The 15,443-nt window shown below is 40.3% G+C and overlaps 1 protein-coding gene across 2 annotated transcripts in view; it reads right to left on the reverse strand.

Moving 5' to 3' along the window:
* WDR70 (WD repeat domain 70) overlaps positions 1 to 12,852 on the reverse strand; it is a 141,745-nt gene extending 128,893 nt beyond the window's left edge. Inside the window, exons 1-5 of one of the 2 annotated variants that reach the window (XM_086479321.1) lie at positions 12,831 to 12,852; positions 12,661 to 12,723; positions 12,332 to 12,415; positions 10,099 to 10,213; positions 5,302 to 5,503 (exon numbers count right to left, since the gene is read on the reverse strand). In XM_086479321.1, coding sequence (XP_086335447.1) covers positions 5,302 to 5,503; positions 10,099 to 10,213; positions 12,332 to 12,415; positions 12,661 to 12,723; positions 12,831 to 12,852 — 486 coding nt within the window. Of the gene's footprint in view, positions 1 to 5,301; positions 5,504 to 10,098; positions 10,214 to 12,331; positions 12,416 to 12,660; positions 12,724 to 12,830 lie in introns of those variants that run through there. The other variant, XM_086479322.1, reaches the window with a different exon arrangement.
* Positions 12,853 to 15,443: the final 2,591 nt, after the last annotated feature.

Raw genomic sequence — 15,443 nt, forward strand, 5'->3', positions numbered from 1 at the left:
TAGTATGCATATATACAACAAAGGTATTTTCCTCCTGATTATATAGGAAGTTAACACAAAAGGAAATTGAAAGCAATAGTAATTATTACCTATTTTTCATCAACATAATGACTAGAAGTAGTTCAAAAATAACCCCACTCATCCTCAAACCCACACTTTTCAGTCTCTATTGCGCACACAAAGATTGCCTTGTTCAGGTTACTTCACTTTTTCTTCTTTAGACAAGATGAAATATGACTGGATAAACGAGATTCAGCAGTTACCAGGACAGACAAATCTCAGCCTAAATGTCGTAAGTCCTTAGGACAACTAAAAATTCCCATAATATTTATTTTTACACCACCACAGGTGTGTACCACTAGGCTGGTACCATAGTCAAATTCTCATTGGAGCAATTACAGTCTACTTAAATTCTCCATCTAAATCAGCAGGAAGTGTATTTCTTCCATTCTGAACAAGTAACTATTACTGGTATGTCCTGCTAAACCTCTGCAAAAATTTAGAAGTGTCTCAAAATAATTCTTAAACTTGCAATACATTTACACTATCATTTTGGATGTATGCCCAAATCAGAGTACGGCCTTGGAGAGGCGCAAGGCTGTACTTGTTTCAGGGACATAATTGTAACACGATTAGTATCCTTTTGGTACCACAGGGAGAAATAGTTCTCCGTTCCAAAGAATAATCAACTGTAACTAAGCTCTAGACAGAAGATAAAGCCTTGCAAATCCATCTGGGAATTTCTTCCAACAACCACCTCTATACCTGTTGCTTCAAGTAAGGAAAAGTGTTACAAGATGCTAACATTCCATTAAGTTCTGTTAAAGATTTCAACACATTTTCTAATGACAATTAGAAGAGAACATTAATAAATACACTCTCTTACTACTGTTTTTAATAGGTGTCACCCATTACCTTGAAAAATGCTTATGTCCTAGATTCAAAGCTGTTCACACACCAACCCTGACATGATTGCTTTGGCTAGTCTCCTGTCCCCCTCCAGCCAGACTTCATTTTGATTGCACAAACACCAGATACACTTCCAGTGCATCTTGCCTGGGCAAAAAAGCTAGCAAAGACTCCACTATATCTCACAACCTCAAAATTTATCACATGAAATATTGCCCTCGTTAAGAATCTGTCCTCTGAAAAACAAGCAGTTTTCTCTTTTAAAACATTCCTGCTCGGAAACCAAAATATTTCCAAGTTTCTGAGAAAGACATACTATTCAGGAGAGAAAGCAAACCTCAAAAGCTTCAGACTACAGTAGATGCTCTGCTTCCTCCCTTCCTCCATGTCTCAGCTTATGACCTTGTGGAAAACTGACACTGACAATCCAACCAGGTTTTTCACCATTAAGAGAAAAAGCACTACAGAAAAGCACTGATCGCAATTCAAATAGACAACTCTTCTCATTTTCCTCACTCCCCAAATTAATGGAAGCCCTTCATATAAAAAGGAAAACTACAACAAGAGGAAAATAGCAGAGGGAATTGATAACAAGTATACCTATTGTCCTGAAAATATACTTGATACAGCAGTATTCCTTACACTACTACACAAGAAGCACTGTGAAATATTTATGTGAGTACTTACAAGCATTCTGTGCCTTGTTAAGAATCATCACTTCTGGGACGAATGGAGGTGAATTATACTAAATAAATCTGAACAATTATTTGTTGAATGTAACTACCATCAATATTAACACAGGAATTAATCAAACACAGAAAAATGCTTTACAACAACTACCACAAAGACTTGAGTACATAAAATGAACTTGAGCTAATTCAGAGAGAAAAGTAACTCAAGTCAGAATTCACATATGTAACACAATATGTATGTCTCTCCTCAAAAATTTATGTTCAGTTTGTATCACATGTAAATGTAAATTACAGAAATGCATAATATTCAAAAACTAACAGTGCTGATTCAAAACATTCAGCAATTAACTACTGTTATTCATTTTCCTACGAAAACACCAATGAGGTATGAAAACTTCCAAGCAAAGACAACAACCACCAGTTACTCCTTCCACCTGATGATTATTCAGTAAAACACCCAATGTTAGCTGAGCAGTCCTGGGCCAACTCTAGGCTCAAAAGAAGCTAACCTCATAGCAAGCAATTTGACAAATATCTCCATAGACAGTCTCTCATAAGAAAGCAAGGAACAACTGAACAAGCAATGGCGGAAAAACAATGTTCCCATAATAAAACCCACATCTAAAGTCAGGCTTGAAAGACAGTGGCAAGCAACCAGGGCAAAGTCAGCATTTTGATGCATTTTATCTGTTACACAAAGTTCACAAGACTTCCTATTACAGAACTCCAATTTATATAACTATTAAAGAAAAAATCCGTTTCCTTCAGGGTCAAAAATATAGATACTTGTGTTTTAAAGAAGTTACTTCAGCAGCAAAATATGATAACAAAAGAGAGACAGTCTCACAGTATGTCTGGAAACAAAAGAATTATTCAGTGGAGCATCCTGTTTCTCCTCTCCCAGTTCTGCCCCCATGCGTACCAACCACAGCCTGATGTACAAGCAGGAAAAAGGAATCACGGAGTTCTCATAACAGCAACACCTGCCTTCCTTGGGGCTCACAGGATCATACTGTGATCACCAATCGATCAACAGGAAATCAGGAAAGCACAGCTGCTTCCTGATTCCCTTCACAGGAAAGAAAATAACTGAGTTCATGAGCAGCAGTAAGGGGAGGCTCTAGACCCCAAAGGCCTCTGGCATCCATGCTGACACAAAATCTTCCCAGTTATAAATTAACTGTTTAGACTGAAAACCCACAAGTCTCATATTTCTGCTGCTCTGCTTCTTCTCAAACAAATCTATTCTAGACTGTTTTGTAACTATTGTCTTAAGTTCAGACAAACTTAATATCACACCAGTCTGCAAGTTACCCTTCTGTCTGAAACTTTTCATTGGGGCCTTTTAACTCTGGTTTCCAGTAACTCCACTTCATCAAGCCAGTTGCAGCATTATTCAAATGCATACAAATAAAAAATTAATACTGCAATCTAGCTAGAAATGAAAAGTCAACAAGCAAACAAAGTAACTATTGAGAAAGACAGGTTGAAGTAAAATCAGCTGTTTCCACACATTGTTTTCTTTTCGGCATTCTAGAGAAGTTTACATAATGGAAGCAAGAGTTTCACTAAACAAGATGCCCACTGTCCTTTGGAGACAGATAATGAAAATAAATTACATTCATTGCTCAGAATCCATAAATCTGACAAGCATACAAGCAATTAAATTTTTTAAAAATTGGTATCTCATTGGAACATGACAGACAAAGTTAAAGTAACATTCTAGTCATTTTCTCAAAAATTATTTGTGTCTAATAGACTGCCTAACCCTACCAAGCTGCAGTCATCTTTGATGGAGGACAACGGAATAGGTACACAGCACATTATAGCACAGAAGGATAGATATATTATAAAAAAAAACCACCCCACACAATATTTTCTATTACATTGCTGATAACCCCCTCTCCTCTTCGTAAGCCACCTCCTCTACTAAAAGCCTTACCCTGTTCTGTGAAACATATGTATTGCCTGCAAAAATATACACACCTTTACCACTAAAGAGATGTTAGGCATTTTCCTGCAATTTCTCAATTATTAAACAATACTGTTCTCCCACACCGCTATGCTACATAAATGAGAGCTCAGCATTTAGTTACTTTCTCCTACAAGACCTCATTTATTCCATAAATACAAATAAATGAAGGCGTCTGCTACAACTTAGCATTAATCTATAGTTTGAACATGGTTTGATTTAGAAATTCATACAGCACTTGCTACTGAGACAAAAGAGATGAATATACCATAAACTGGAACAGTAGTGTGTACAGGACTCTCGATTCATGTGAACCTAATAAAATTACTCAACTAAAATTACTCAACAAAAGAGATGTCAAAGGATGCCTGCCTTCCATTGATGATGCAATAAAACAGATGTTGAATATTTAGTGTATTTCCACTATAGCTCATTTAATGTGGTGAAACTTCAACACAACGAAATAATTTTGCTAATCCAGTATAAGCAGGCAAGACCATTGCCAACACACTTAACTGAAAGCTATTTATATATTTCCCTTCAGAATGGAATCACAGCAGGCTAAATATATAATGCTTTTTGCTAACTGCAGAAAGTGACATCTCTAACGGACCATGGAACCAGGGGAAAAGTTTTCCCAAATTTTAATCCAGTCTTACAATAAAATTATGGTCAAACCACAAGCTAGTTGTACCAATTCTCACTTGTAAAAGAAAACCAAGTAAGTTCTGGCATGAGTTACAAGAAAAATTTAGGTATATAAGATGAACCACCATTATTTAGCTAATCTGATAAGTGTGAGTTTTAAGCAAAATTCTCTACCATTTTCCAACACATGCAAAACTCTCTTAATTATTAGGAAAAACAATCTGGATATAATCGCTTTAGAAATCAATTTAATACCTTAAGACCCTGACAAGAAGGCATTCCACAGAAATATAGCTGCCCTTTCTTTTTTCCCCCAAGACAACTGCTGCCTACAGTTCCGGTGTTTTCAAATCTTCATTGTTTAAGAAAATAAGTAAGGATGTAACAGAAACAAAGTGACAAACAATAAAGTCTGTGTAAAAAAGATCAGGATGAATAGCTACCAGATACTTCTGAGGCAAAGTTTTGTGCACTACTTCAGTGAAATATTTTAGCAGACATGAGGCTTAACCTTGGGTTTAGTTGCCAGGATACAATATAATTTCAAGTTTACACTGTTTTATTTCAGTGCCGTATACACTAAAATCCTTTGAGTATCTTGGCGAACTTTTACTCTCCCAAAGATTAAAGATACCTGGCAGGACTTGATTCCCAAGCCTGGTTTTTTCTCTCTGTGTGGCTTCAATTACTCAGTGCTATAAGGCAGTTACAAGCTTCGAAGTGCTGACAGCAGAGGAAAAGATTGCTTTTTCCTCGGAAGAGAAATGGGGACAGCTAGGGAGAGCTGCAATTTAGACAGGCATTCTGATGAGACCCAAAGAAAGACCAAAACACCAGTGCAGTACAAGCATGCTTTCTTTTTTTTGAGATTTACCACTGCCTAGTACATACCAAATCCCGGTATTTATAAATGAAAACAACTATTTGCATTTGTTGAATAATAATTAGAACAAACACAAAAAACTTGCATTTCAAACAACGGTCATACTTCACCTGCAAATTCAATCACAAAGGAAAGAGCACACTTACAAATTAGTCAACTCGAAGCATTAAAACATTAAAGAGGAAAAAAATACTTACATTATCTTCCTCCTCTGTATCATCATTGTCATTATCGTCATCACTACCCTTGAACCCAGGCGGAAGTGGTGGCCCAATGAATTCATCATCTTCATCATCATCAGTATCCTCAGCTGGACCTTGAGCAGAAGTCTGAGATTGCCTGGAGGCCCCAGTTAACTCTTCACTTGAGCTATCTTCACTTTCACTACAGGCCGTCTCTCTGCATGGAAAAATTAAAAAAATTACTATTTCAAAACATCAGAATTCCATAGGAATTTTCAGATGAAAGACATTGAGCACTGTTGTAAATTTGTAAACAGCAGCAAAACATAAACTAATTTTTATTAACAGAGTGTAAGCTCTCTATGATCTTGAAGACGAAAGCTTTAGAAAAAAAGGAATACCATAGCAGCAGACAGTTCAAAAAACTGGACAATATATAAAAAAGAAAAAATTATATGAACTGTAAACATAACAGAACCATGTCACTAGTATGGATTTCAATATTGCACAGAAACCAATAGATTATATTTTTACAAAGCATCTTCAAGATACTGCTTCAAGTTGCAGCTTGTGCAGATGCTTTGCACTTCTGTTGGCTGCACGGAACGCAAAACAGTAATTGTCCAGGCTCACAACCAGTGTAAGAACATAACGCAATTGCTTTATAATGCTGGTAAAGAATATGAGAGATTCAACCAAATATTTGATACTGTCACTAATCTAGATTTCATAAGTTACACTAAATCATTTTGCTGCTGTCCAAATCAGTTGTGCAAACACACTATTGCTGGCATTGGAAGACTTCTGAAAAGTAGAGCTATTTAGTTCATGCCCATTCAGCTTATTCAAAGTAAATGTGCTCCCTCTGCTGGTCGTTATCAAGCAGGCAGCGTTCTAACTGGCAAAAGGACTAAAAGTGATAAGCAGAAAACGTTGCCTTTTGACTAGATACAGTGCATTATTACAGTGATACCTTGCAGTGGAAATCAAATGTTCCTTTCAGATTCAGTGAGATAAGCTCAAACTGCAAGACTTGGTTTGGGAGCTTATATTTTAAGAGCGTGTACGTGACTTTTAAGTCAGCAGACTGCAAAAGATAGTTTAACAAAGCAAATTAAAAAAACACTATAGAGGTATTGGGGTGTTTTTAAAGTTTAGGTTATCACTTTAAAACTATAATAAAAACACACGAGTTTAAGAACATAATAAAGGATTAAGAAAATATGTTCTAAACTATGTAACTGTAACAGAGAATGCAGCCCCAGTCCACCCTCCAAACTGTACACGAAGCAAGTAGCGGGTTACACAGCAAACATTTGTGTTGGATAAGCAATTGAAATTCTATTTCAGGAACAAATCAAAACAAACTAAAACCAATACGAATTAGGTCGTCAGATGTTACGGTGATGAGAAGGGTTTGCATGCCTGAAAGCTCGTCTAATTTTTCCAACTATATTTACTAGCCTAATAAAAGATATTACCTCTACATACAAAGCTTGTTTTGCATAGTGATGACAGACATTTAAAGACATAGATCAGGATCTGATTATCTAATCAAACTCAAAAAGAGCTTCTCTTACTCTAGAACAACGGGGCACTCAAGCTTTTCCAGCATGTGAGGAATGGGTTGGTACCTTCAAAGTTCTTCAAGTTTGGTATCCCCAAAACTAAAAACTTCACCATGTTATATGCAGAAGAGATATATTTTAAGAGCTGATATGCATTCCCAGGCTAGCAAACCACATATCTTTTCCCCAAAAGCCAGCCTATTTAAATAGTTTTGCAATGGAACCAAATATACACTGTAGCTGCCACTGAGAAGAATGAATACAACATAATGATTCAAGGAAGCCTTTCCAATCTTAAGTGCCAATACTTCAGATCTTTCTATAGACACCCAAAACCAATACTCAGCTTCATTCCTAATTACCTACCCTTATCATTCCCTCATTTGCTAGGAAGCAAATCGATCAAATCAAACATTTCAGTATTTTGAGGGACAAGGTAAATAACTCTTCATGTGAAATGGCCACACCAGTCCAAGCACGGAGGGACAGCCAAGAACTCCAGCTACACCTACTGGCATCTTCTGTCCTGACTGGAAGAAAGTCAAATCTAAGAATATCCCAATGCAGTCAGACCAAAAGCCCACCTACTCTTCTGACAGTGACCAGGAGCGGTGCTGACAGAAAGGACAAAACAAGTGGCATTTCCTTCAACTTTCAGCCTCACAGTCTTAATCTACCAGAGGCTGTAAAGAAAGAACCACCAGTTTGCCAGTCCCTTTTCCCAGGATTCAGAGAAGCATAAGGAATTGTTTTTTGCTTTCCCTCATTACCTCCTCAGCAAGTAAAACAAGCTGGGGGGGGGGGGGGGGGGGGGGGGGCGGGGCAGGGAAAACAACCAAACCACAAAGCTGCATTAGAGCACACATGGCTCACAGAGAAGGGAAACAACAAAAAACATTCTGAGTTGTGCAACTATGTGGGCATGTCCCCCCATGTGTTCACTCTCCTCACATCATCCACTCCATTTTCTCAGGTTTTTTCTTTCTATATGCTAGCAGATGCTTTCATTTCACAGAGCATAATGATTATTATTATTATACTTATGCATAAATATGCAAGTACCATAATTATTGTAAATATTTCTCTACAGCAAAGTAGCTCAAAGAGCAAAAGGAATCAGTAGCTGTTCTTCACATCTTTTTGGAGGGATCAACCCCTTTACCACAATTAAAAAATTAGTATGAGGGCTACTATGACAACTGGAAGTACTTGGGATTTTTTATTCAGTAATATTCAGGAAAGTGTTGCCATCTTCAGAGAACAGAACAAGACATATATATGAAATCAGTTTATAGTAACTAAAATCTACATTGTAAAAAGAACTACTGGGAGTCCTGTACTTCAGAGTTAAACTGTCAGTTGGAGGATTGTTCCTCTGAATTAAGGCTGAGTCACAATGGCATGTCTCCTTCACTAGCTTCATGTTTTTAGCGCTACATACTAAGCTACATAGCATATTTCATGAGGAAATATAAAAAAAAATCCGGAAGAGCTTTTCATGTCATGCCCTCCATCCTCAATGCTTGGTAAAAACCAAAAAAAGAAAAACAAAGAAAACTTAGTATCAGCAGAACTCTGGTGAGTTACCAGAGCCTACCTAATAACTCAGAATACTGAAACATATTTGCTATTATCCTTTATACAAAGTCCCTGGAGTTCTCTTCTGTCAAGTCCATTAGCGAAATGAGACAATTAGGGAATGGCTCTCTATCATCTGACTGCTTTCCACCTTACCATTTGTTTTAATTGATTCTTTATACTGAGGTCGCCCATATACAGTACACAATGAAGTTATATTTAAATTCTTGTAATCCTTTATAATTTCACCAGATAGATATCTATGATCGTTAAAAGCAAAGGGGAGCACAGAATATTTTTCCCTCATGCACAAGACAGAACACAGGACCCACACACTAGTACAGTGTGCCATCAGTTACTTCAGTGACAGTGCACAGCTCATTTGAGTTCTCCCTAGAGCAACAGGCAAAAAGTAGATTTTCTAACATAAATTTGTTCACACTACAAGTTTGTCTACAATAACCTACCACATATGGACTCTATCAGGCCATAAGACACATATATATATATATAGGTCTACACAGTCTTGTATGGGTTATGACTTCCAGATACAAAACCCTAAAAATTTACAGTGCACTGATCACCACAATACCTGCCATGCAATGGAGCTGTGTGGACCCCATTACCTTCAGCTGCTTTTGATTTCCCAGCATTTCAGAATTCAAACTGTCAAAGCAGCAGCATTTATTGTCAATAACAAACAAACGTTAGCAAGTTTGAGAGTAAATTTCAGACTGAAGTCAAAACAAAATACTTTTCTCAACCCCACCACTACTCCACACAATGTGCACAGAGGCACTCTGCCTACCCCGCTTTCTGTTTCAGCAGGCATGAACAAGTATATTCTATATACAGGTGTGAACAACAGCTGTTCATTAAGTCAGCACATGCAGTCATTATATTCACCCTAACATTATAAAAAAATCCACAGGTAACATTGTTGTTATTTTTAAAAACAGTATGCTGAACATACTTTAAGGAGGGCTACTAAGATGATGAGGGGACTGGAGAACCTCTGCTACAAGGAAAGGCTGAGAGACCTGGGGCTCTTTAGCCTGGAGAAGACTGAGAGGTGACCTTATCAATGCTTATAAATATCTAAAGGGCAGGTGTCAAGAGGATAGGGCCAGGCTCTTTTCAGTGGTGCCAAATGACAGGACAAGGGGCCACAGGCACAAACTGGAACATGGGAAGTTTCGCCTCAACATGAGGAAAAACCTCTTTACATTGAGGATGACAGAGCACTGGAACAGGCTGCCCAGGGGGGTTGTGGAGTCTCCTTCCCTGGAGATATTCAAAACGTGCCTGGGCGCAGTCCTCTGTAACCTGGTGTAGGTGAACCTGCTTTAGCAGGGGGGTGGGACTAGATGACCTCCAGAGGTCTCTTCCAACGCCTACCATTCTGTGATTGTGAGACTGCAAAATCAACTATTAAATGTACACAATGTCAATATTTACAAGTATTGACACATCTTTAAGAAAACATAGATTAAAAAAAGATTTAAAAATCACTATTTCCACTGAAATACTTCAGGTAATATAGACATGTTCACACAAGTTAAATGACACTCATGCTCTCACAAAAAAAAAGAAAAAAACCCCACAACCCAAAACCCCACTTCAGTTAAGAGGCTATTACATGAAATCTCCCACCATATCTAAGTACCTTTGGGTTAACATGGACCCAGCTCCTGCTGCACCGGATACTGAAGCTGATGAATCAGTGCATGGATTTCTAAACTCTTTTTTAGCCTGGTCTTCCGTCTCTCTTTCACGAGCCTCTGAATATGGAGAGCACATGAATGACAAATAATCAAAACTTTTAGAAAATAATTAAATCAGAGGCTTGCTGAAGACAGTAGAACATTTTTCTTCATTTTCAGACCTATATGAAATATTTGAAAAAGTTATAGCAAATAAAGGATTTCACCTGAAAATATATTACTTTTCCATATAAATTAAATTTCCGTTTCTACTGCAATGACCACTCAGAAAAACAAAATGTCACAAAGAAAATGCAAACACCTTCTAGTTGTTAGTTTGTACACACTATCTAGCATAAGCTGATCATACAGGGATGGCGATATTTCAATACTTTCAACACCATACTAAACCAGTATGATTACTTCAGAGAGTTCTTGAAGTTTTCATAGCACAGGAAATTAGTACATAAGTATACACAGGTGTAATTAAGTGAACTCTAAATATGGTTTATGGAAAATAAATACAAAGAGCTGTTTGTATTATTCCCATTTCACTTACTGAAAAAGAATTCCTGTGGAACAGCAATAAAATCTAAATAAACACCCTGTCATAATCCCACCATTCTTATTTATGCTTTGAAATGGAAGGTTAACACATTCAGCTACTGTATTTCTAAAAGTGTTCGAATAACTTCAATTAAGCAGAGAATAGTTAACTTTCTCTCTATACAAGCCTTTCTTGTTCACTGTTTGTTAACTAAACTAAAAAGAAAGACACGTTTTGCAGCAACACTAGGAAACATTTTCCTCTGAAGAAAAACGCAAGACACAGAATCAGGAAACATACTTTTATCTCAGTTCTTTTTACCCACAGTTCAGGTAGCAAATGTCTCTCCAAAAGTTATCATGGGTATTCCAAAAAAGCTAAAAGTCAACAGTGTATCTTAAGAAATCTGAAAATAAAATGCTCACATTACCTCACTCCCAACAAAAAGCTGTAAAACATACACCTTTTTGATCCCTATATGCTAAATCCCAAAATTTGTTTCTAAGTCAAACAGCTGAATTACATACAAAGCATTGTCATTTTTTGTAAAATAATTAACTTTATAAACAACAAAACGTGTTGTACTTCCTTTACAGGTAAGAGCCTACAAAGCTTGCGGGGGTGGGGAGGGAGGGGACACATTCAAAATGCAGTTAAGAGATGTCTTAACTTAAAAACATTATGTTTTTGTAATCATTTACTGAATTTACTAAACTGAAATATGGTGTAAGCAAATGATCTCTCATAAAGAGAGATCAACCTGAATCAGTATCATACATTAAAATGTTTCCAATATTGTAACACGCAACTGTGGTTAGATTCAGACAACACAATAAAATGGTCCAAATCAAGTTTTGGAATCCATTGTATATTTGAATTTCACAGTGCCTCCACAGACGTCTGTTCTTATGGTTCTGTAGAGAATCAAAACAAAGAAAACACCCAACACCATAATTAATCTCATTCTTTCATACAGAATTCCTTTTTTCATTATAAGGTGTTTCAAGTTTACTAACTTCATGAACTGCAACACTTTAGAGAGCAGGTTAAGTGTAAACTAGAGAATAGAAGCTGCTTAAGCATGATGGCATCACATGAAAAACAAAACAAAACCAAACCCCACAAATTCTGCACAAACTGTTCAAACAGAGAGAGAAAGCATTGACATCTGGGTTGGCGAAGGGATTTCTAAAACATATGTGACTGTTTCCCAAGGACCTTCTTTGCAATGATGTTTGCTTGGATCTGGGCAGCAAAAGATACACTTTTCTCCATCTCCTAGTCTCAAACCACCACCTTGAAATCTTACCCTCCTCCAGCACAGCAGAAGACAGACACAAATTCGTGAGCTGTTATATAACCTGCTAATTCGTATAAGACATGCATTTCTTCTTCATTATTCTGTTCTTTCTAGATTAAAGCTGCCTGTATCAACTTCCCTTCCAAAATAAACACACAGCTAAGTAAAAAAAAAAAAGGGAAAAAAATCCATTGTTCAAATTCACGTTTTTCCTCTAAGCTACGCCTCACAACAGCAACCCTGCACATGCACGCTGCTCTTACACACTGAAACAACATATGTAAATAACTCCCGTGTTTGCCAAGCCCCAAGCTGTTTAGGAACGTTTTCCTTGAACAGCTTTTCTTACCCAAGACCTTCCTGCTCCTCTCTACTGCAGTTCTTCTCGTTTGCTCAAACATGGCCTCGAGGTCGAAAGTCCGAGCTTTTTTCCCTGAAAATGAAAAAAAAAAAAAAAAAAAAAAAAAAAAAAAAAAAGGAGACTAAAACACAGACTCACCCTAGCAACAGGCACTCCAGCTGCTCCAGGCCGCGGGGGCGATGGGAACGACCCCTTCGCTCCCACCTCCAAACGCCAGCCACTCCGGCCTCCCCGCCAAGGGTCGCCGGCCCCAAGCAACATCCCCCCGCGCCCCTCAGCCGGCCGCCCGGCGCCCCCCGGCCCGCATCGCAACACACCGAAGCCGGAGAAGCCCATGGTGGCCGCCAGTTCCGGGTCAGGTCCCGCCAGCATCTCAGCGTCTGCAAAGAGAGGGGGAAGAAAACCACGGGGGTCAGCCGGGGCCGCGGGGTGGGGTGGGGTGAGCTCGGCTCGGCCCGGGACCGGCCAGACCCGCCGCTCCGCTCACCGCCCTCCGCCGCCGGCTCCATGCTACCGCTGCCCCGGAACCACAACAAGCGCCGCCAGGAAGCTGCCGGGTGCGGCCGGAAGCGCTCGGGGAGGCCCCTCCTCCAGCACCGCCCCCCGTCCGGGCCCGCGGCGCGTTTCATCTGCCGGTTTGGGGCCTCCGTCGCCGGCCGTGTGCTGCTCGGTTCTCCCGTCGCTGCTCGGAAGGCCCCGACTAAGGCTCCACCGAATCACAGAGTACTTCGCGTTGCCAGGGACCCAGCAGGATCGCCGAGTCCTCGCTCCCTGCCCCTCGCAGAACAACCCAAGGCAAAACCACGTGCTAAGAGCATCGTGCAGACGCTCCTTGAACTCCCGACAGGGTCGGTGCTGTGGCTACTTCCCTGGGGACCCGGTTCCAGGGACCGACCACCCTCTCAGAGAAGAAGCTTTTCCTAATGTGCAATCTGAACTTCCCCTGACACAGCTTCATTCCATTTGTACCATGCTGTGGGTACCTCAGGGACAAAACGAAAACTGGCGATAATGTGGGCCCTCTCCAGAAGAAAATGGGAAACCCGGTTACCCGGGATATGGAGAACGCTGAGGTACTTGTGCGGAAAATCCTGGCACCAGCGGTCAGTGTTCACAAAGGAGACAGAGGAGTCCTGTAACAATAAACTTTATTCGAATAAAGGGAGAGTCCACTGGCCATATCCCAACTCTGAAAGTTCCTGGGGTTGCAGCTCCCTTTTATCCTAATTTCCCGGCTGCATACTACCCTCCCCCATTCCCCATTGGCTGAGGTACTAGGAAGGCACAGACTTCCCGATCCACATACGACATAGACTACATTTTTACCCCTTAACGTGTACCCCCTCTTTGCATCATGCATCGTATGTTTCATTATCATGACATTATGCATCTCCTGGGTGGAGAAGTTAATATTAATAAGCCTATTAAGCCTGCCCACTGTTTCCTAAAGTTGAAAAGTTCAGACTTCCCTTGACTTTTTCAAGGGAAATTTTTTAATGATTTTTTTAGGTTATCTTATCTAACAGAGCTTTGTAGTCTGGTGAGTCCTCCTGATTGTCTCTTGCAAGTTGTCTTATCTAACAGAGCTTTGTAGTTTGGTGAGTTCTCCAGATTGTCTCTCATTGCTGAGATATATGGCACCATTTTGTTTCAAACAAAAGGCCTGGTGAATAGTGTCAAATATCTGTCAAGATCTCCTTGTCTTAGTCTTATTACTTACTAAACACCTGGCTCCTCTGGATAAACAGTGCCACTTACTTGCAAAAACACTCTACTCCTTATCTATTCACTGTTTAGGTCTGTGGTGTCTTGTACCAACCTGGGTAAATGGTACTATATTTTTGTAAAGACCTCTCATAACCCTATCATACTCAACAACTTTTTTGTCTCAGTCTTCACTGCCAAGTGCTCCAGCCACACTGCCCAAGTCCCAGAAGGCAAAGACAGGGGCTGGGAGAACAGAGAACCATCCACTGCAAGAGATCAGGTTTGAGTTCTTCTAAGGAACATGAAGGTGTACAAGTCCATGGGACCTCATGAGATGCATCCGTGGATCCTGAGGGAACTGGCAGATGAAGTTCCTAAGCCACTATCCATCATATTTGATAAGTCGTGGCAGTCAGTGAAATTCCTGCCGACTGGAAAAGAGGAAATATAACCCCCATTTTTAAAAGGGAAAAAAGGAAGACCCAGGGAGCTACAGGCCAGCCAGTCTCACCTTTGTGCCCGGCAAGATCATGGAGTGAATCCTCCTGGAAACTATGCTAGGGCGCATGGGAAGTAAGGAGGTGATTGGTGACAGCTCACATGGCTTCACTAAGGGTAAATTGTGCCGGACAAATTCGGTGGCCTTCTACGATGGGGTTACAGTGTTGGTGGATAAGGGAAGAGCAACTGAGGTCATCTACCTGGACTTGTGCATTTGACACTGTCCTGAAAAACATCCTTGTCTCTGAATTGGAGAGACATGGATTTGACGGATGGACCACTCTATGGATAAGGACTTGTCTGGATGGTCGCACTCAAAAAGTCACAGTCAACAGCTCAATGTCCAAGTGGAGACCAGTGATGAGTGGCATTCCTCGGGGGTTGGTATAGGCACTGGTGCTGTATAACATCTTTGTTGCCAACATGGACAGTGGGATCGAGTGCACCCTCAGCAAGTTTGCCGATGACACCAAGCTGTGTGGTGTGGTCAACACGCTGGAGAGCAGGGATGCCATCCAGAGGGACCTGGACAGGCTGGAGAGGTGGGCCCCTGAAAACCTCATGAAGTTCAACAAGGCCAAGAGCAAGGTCCTGCGCCTGGGTCGGGGCAATCTCAAGGACAAATACAGGCTGAGCGATGAGTGGATTGAGGGCAGTCCTGGGGAGAAGGACTTGGGGGTGTTGGTGGATGAAAAGCTGGACATGAGCCAGCAATGTGCACTCACGGCCCAGAAAGCCAATTGCACCCTGGGCTGCATCAAGAGAAGCATGGCCAGCAGGTTGAGGGAGGTGATTTTGCCCCTCTGCTCTGGTGAGACCCCACCTGCAGTGCTGCATTCAGCTCGGAGACCCCCAAAAGAGAAAGACATAGACCTGCTTGAGCAGGTCCAGA

Source organism: Leptosomus discolor, chromosome Z (assembly GCF_034619465.1).
Source record: "Leptosomus discolor isolate bLepDis1 chromosome Z, bLepDis1.hap2, whole genome shotgun sequence".
NCBI lineage: Eukaryota > Metazoa > Chordata > Aves > Leptosomiformes > Leptosomidae > Leptosomus > Leptosomus discolor.